At 36.8% G+C, this 3887-nt stretch overlaps 1 protein-coding gene across 1 annotated transcript; it reads right to left on the reverse strand.

The window, feature by feature from the left end:
• Window positions 1–2134: 2134 nt before the first annotated feature.
• Window positions 2135–3414, reverse strand: LOC102119787 (L-lactate dehydrogenase B chain). Its single transcript, XM_005563908.5, is given in 2 exon segments — window positions 2135–2562; window positions 2564–3414. Coding segments are annotated over 2 exon segments (1005 nt in total). The 5' UTR covers window positions 3359–3414; the 3' UTR covers window positions 2135–2352.
• Window positions 3415–3887: the final 473 nt, after the last annotated feature.

Genomic DNA, 3887 nt, shown 5'->3' on the forward strand with positions numbered 1-3887 from the left:
TATGAATCTCCTAGACGAATCTAGGTTTTGTATGTGGCCTGAGGATTATATAGGGAAGGGAAAGAGGAAGGAACTGTGGAAAAAAATGCTTATGTCATTATGACTAACAACTGGGTGCAGGTACTTGGAAAGGGACTATGCCCATGAAAAGTCCCAAAGCTTAAGCTTTACTAGCTTCATGGTGAATCCATTACTTACTGCAGTTAGAGATCAGCAAGGGAGAGGGGTCAGAAGCCCTCACTGGAATCAATGAGTGGGCACTTTCTTGAAGGGCCGGCACCTCCTCCAGCAACCAGTGAGTGTGGAGGGGCTGAAGCGAGAGTGGGGCATCTTGAGACATCACTAGTAAGCCAAGTCACATGCTTTTGCATAAAATTGAGTATTCCCAATGTATTGTGGTTTGGTTGTGCTGCCCCTACCCCTCAAATATTACTACAGCATTTTATTGTGTGCCGGCAATTGAGTGTCATTTTGCGAGACAGTCCACGAAGGAAGTTTTGAGGAATAAGTGGTTTTAAAAGTGCCATTAATGTTTCTAATGATAGCTGACAGGTAATTAGCCTGAATAATATTCTAACCAAGTGACTTGAGCAATTAAGACTGTCCTGTAAAAGTAAATGATGCCTCATTTGATAAGAAAAGTGTAGTTTCCATGCAGTTTATTCCATTAAAATGAGCTGCTCCATTATAAGCAGATTCAGAAGTTCTTTGTTCTTTCTCTTAAACCCCATAGATTCAAACTGTGGTCCTATTTGAAATCTGTCAGCTGAGGTTTTAACCATAACACCAGTCTTATCTTTTCAAAAGGATTGGATCAAAGTAGCTTAGTTTTCATCTGAGTTTAACAGGGAAAATGGCCTGTGGCTGTCACTCTGTAATGAGAACTTTCCCAAGTGGCCAGCACTAAAGAAATACAGTGATGTTTTGACTTTGTGTTTGTTATCATCAGACCTTCCAATCTCTAAATATATATACACGCAAAAAATCATAGCTCTTTAGAGAAGTGATTCAAGAGTAGTATAATTCATTATTTTACCTATGAGAAGAGCTTAATGAGAATGAAATAGGTCTTCAAACTAGGTCAAAATCAAAGATGTGACTCATGTTCTATATCCTTAAGCATTAAACCCTACTGCAAAGAAGCAATGCATCATGAGAATAGATTGCTTATGTTCATAACAGGCTGCCTCACTAGATACTAAAATGGGAAAGGACAAATCAAATTTAAGCATTTGCATAAAATTTGAAGAATGGAATTTTTCTATAAGTTTTAAACTAATATTTCTGCTAATAAACCAAAACTGCAAGCATTCTCATATTTTTAAAATGTTATCAACCAGGGTAAGAGATGTTAGTAGTTTTTAAATTTTTTTTTCTAATGGAAGTATGCCTTTTAATACATGAGGGATGTGAAGATGTTTATTCCTGTCTTTTTTTCTTTTCAGAAACTTGGAGAAGCTGGGTGTTTATTTTTACTTGGTATATTGTTTTACCCATATGTCCGTTTGTAAAATACATTAATAAATTGAATTTTGGAAGTATCTTATACTAGTGCAAGCATTGGTTTTATCAATATAATGTGCATGTGCATCTGAGTGAGAAGTGGATCGAAAAATTGAATGAGATTACAATAGCCACTTGAAGGAAGGTCAATTAGTCTTCCTAGATGGGGAAAAACATTTGGGATTTCTTTGAATAATTTTTAAAACAGATTATTTGCATATATATATGTGTGTGTGTGTGTATATATATTTATGGACATAAATTACTTTTATGTTGATACTTTTACAATTCTTCAAATAACTAAAATATCACATTGTCATATAATGGTGCTAGATGTAGAATTTGTGTTTGGGTCTATAATTTGACATATGTTTTCTCTAAAATTAAAAAAGCAAATACAACCCTGCCAACTTAGTATCTATATTAAATTTTGAGGTTTTTTGGTATAATTAGGATTACTATGTGATTCAGATAAAAACTTATTTATACAATTAAATTTATTGTATAATAAAGTGTTTTATTATAAATTCAAAAATAGGACACAAAATGTTAAAAAAAGTAAGGGCTTTTATTAAATAAATTACTTCTTTTCTTTACACATCAAATCTTTGAGGCATAGACTATTACTTCCTTTTCTTTTTTTTTTTTTACACTACAATAGTTAATTTTATTTGTTCAAGAGCTCATATTGCAAGCATTAAACCAAGCATAGGCTTTGATTCTATGAGCCCAAATTCACACATTGAAGAAGATCAAAGCAAACGGCGATCCATGTACACAGATGAAAACTAAAGGCTCAGAGTTAATAACAGTGTAGTTTTTAAATTTCTATAGCCTAGAGCCCAGTAGTCACAGGTCTTTTAGGTCCTTCTGGATGTCCCACAGGGTATCTGCACTTTTCTTGAGCTGAGCAACTTCATCATCCTTTAGCTTCTGGTTGATAACGCTGGTTAATCCTCGGGCATTGAGGATACACGGAAGGCTCAGGAAGACTTCATTCTCGATGCCATACATCCCCTTTACCATTGTTGACACGGGATGAATCCTCAATAGATTTTTTCAACATGGATTCAATAAGATCAGCCACACTTAATCCAATAGCCCAGTTGGTATATCCTTTTAGCTTGATGACTTCATAGGCACTTTCAACCACCATCTTATGCACTTCCTTCCAATTTTCACTATCATTGTCCGTTCCCATTTCTGGATTCAATTCCTGGAGAGAAACACCTGCCACATTCACGCCACTCCATACAGCCACACTTGAGTCGCCATGTTCCCCCAAAATCCATCCATGGCAGCTGCTGGGATGAATGCCAAGTTTTTCAGCCATAAGGTAGCGAAATCTAGCAGAATCCAGATTACATCCACTTCCAATCACGCGGTGTTTGGGTAATCCACTTAGTTTCCAGGTAACATATGTAAGAATGTACACTGGGTTGGAAACCACAATTATGATGCAGTCAGGACTGTACTTGACGATCTGAGGAATAATGAATTTGAAGACATTAATATTTCTCTGCACCAGATTGAGCCGACTCTCCCCTTCTTGCTGACGGACTCCTGCAGTTACCACTACAATCTTGGAATTGGCAGTCACAGAATAATCTTTATCTGCCACAATTTTAGGCGTCTGAAGAAATAAGCTCCCGTGCTGCAGATCCATCATTTCTCCTTTAAGCTTATCTTCCAAAACATCTACAAGAGCAAGTTCATCAGCCAGAGACTTTCCCAGAATGCTGATAGCACACGCCATACCAACTTGTCCAACACCCACTACAGTGATCTTATTGTTTGGGACTGTTGCCTCTTCTTCTGCAACTGGTGCAATGAGTTTTTCCTTAAGAGTTGCCATTTTGCACAGGAGGGAGAAGGCGCTGGAGACCTCAGTAACAGCAGTGCGGAGAAGACAATGTCTATTACTTCCTTTTTTATATCTATTCCTTCCTTTCCCTTTATAACAGAATCCCGGATTCTAAGTGGACACAAACTCTAAGCTAAAAAATGATTACTTTTCCCATAGTCTCTTAAAGCTTGGTCTAATTAAGTTCTAGTTAATGAGATGCAAACTGTTACATAGTGCTCTGGAAAGTTTTCTTAAAAAGGAGGGGTCATGCATCTCTTCTGCCCTTTAAGCAACTAATTGGCATAAGATGTGATGGCTGAAGTTCTAGGAGCAACATTTGTTGATATGACTGAAGACCACATCCCGAAAGTGGCAGAGAAGTGAGCTTGAAGGGGCTAGTTCTCTACTGACTATATGGAATAGCTCTACTAACCTTAAACCATCAACCTCAGGAATTCTTTTATGTAAGGGAGAAATAAACTTCTATTTAGTTTGAATCACTGTTTTATATTATTACTTTTTCTTATGTGGTCCAATT

The sequence above is a fragment of the Macaca fascicularis genome, chromosome 5, assembly GCF_037993035.2.
Source record: "Macaca fascicularis isolate 582-1 chromosome 5, T2T-MFA8v1.1".
Lineage (NCBI taxonomy): Eukaryota > Metazoa > Chordata > Mammalia > Primates > Cercopithecidae > Macaca > Macaca fascicularis.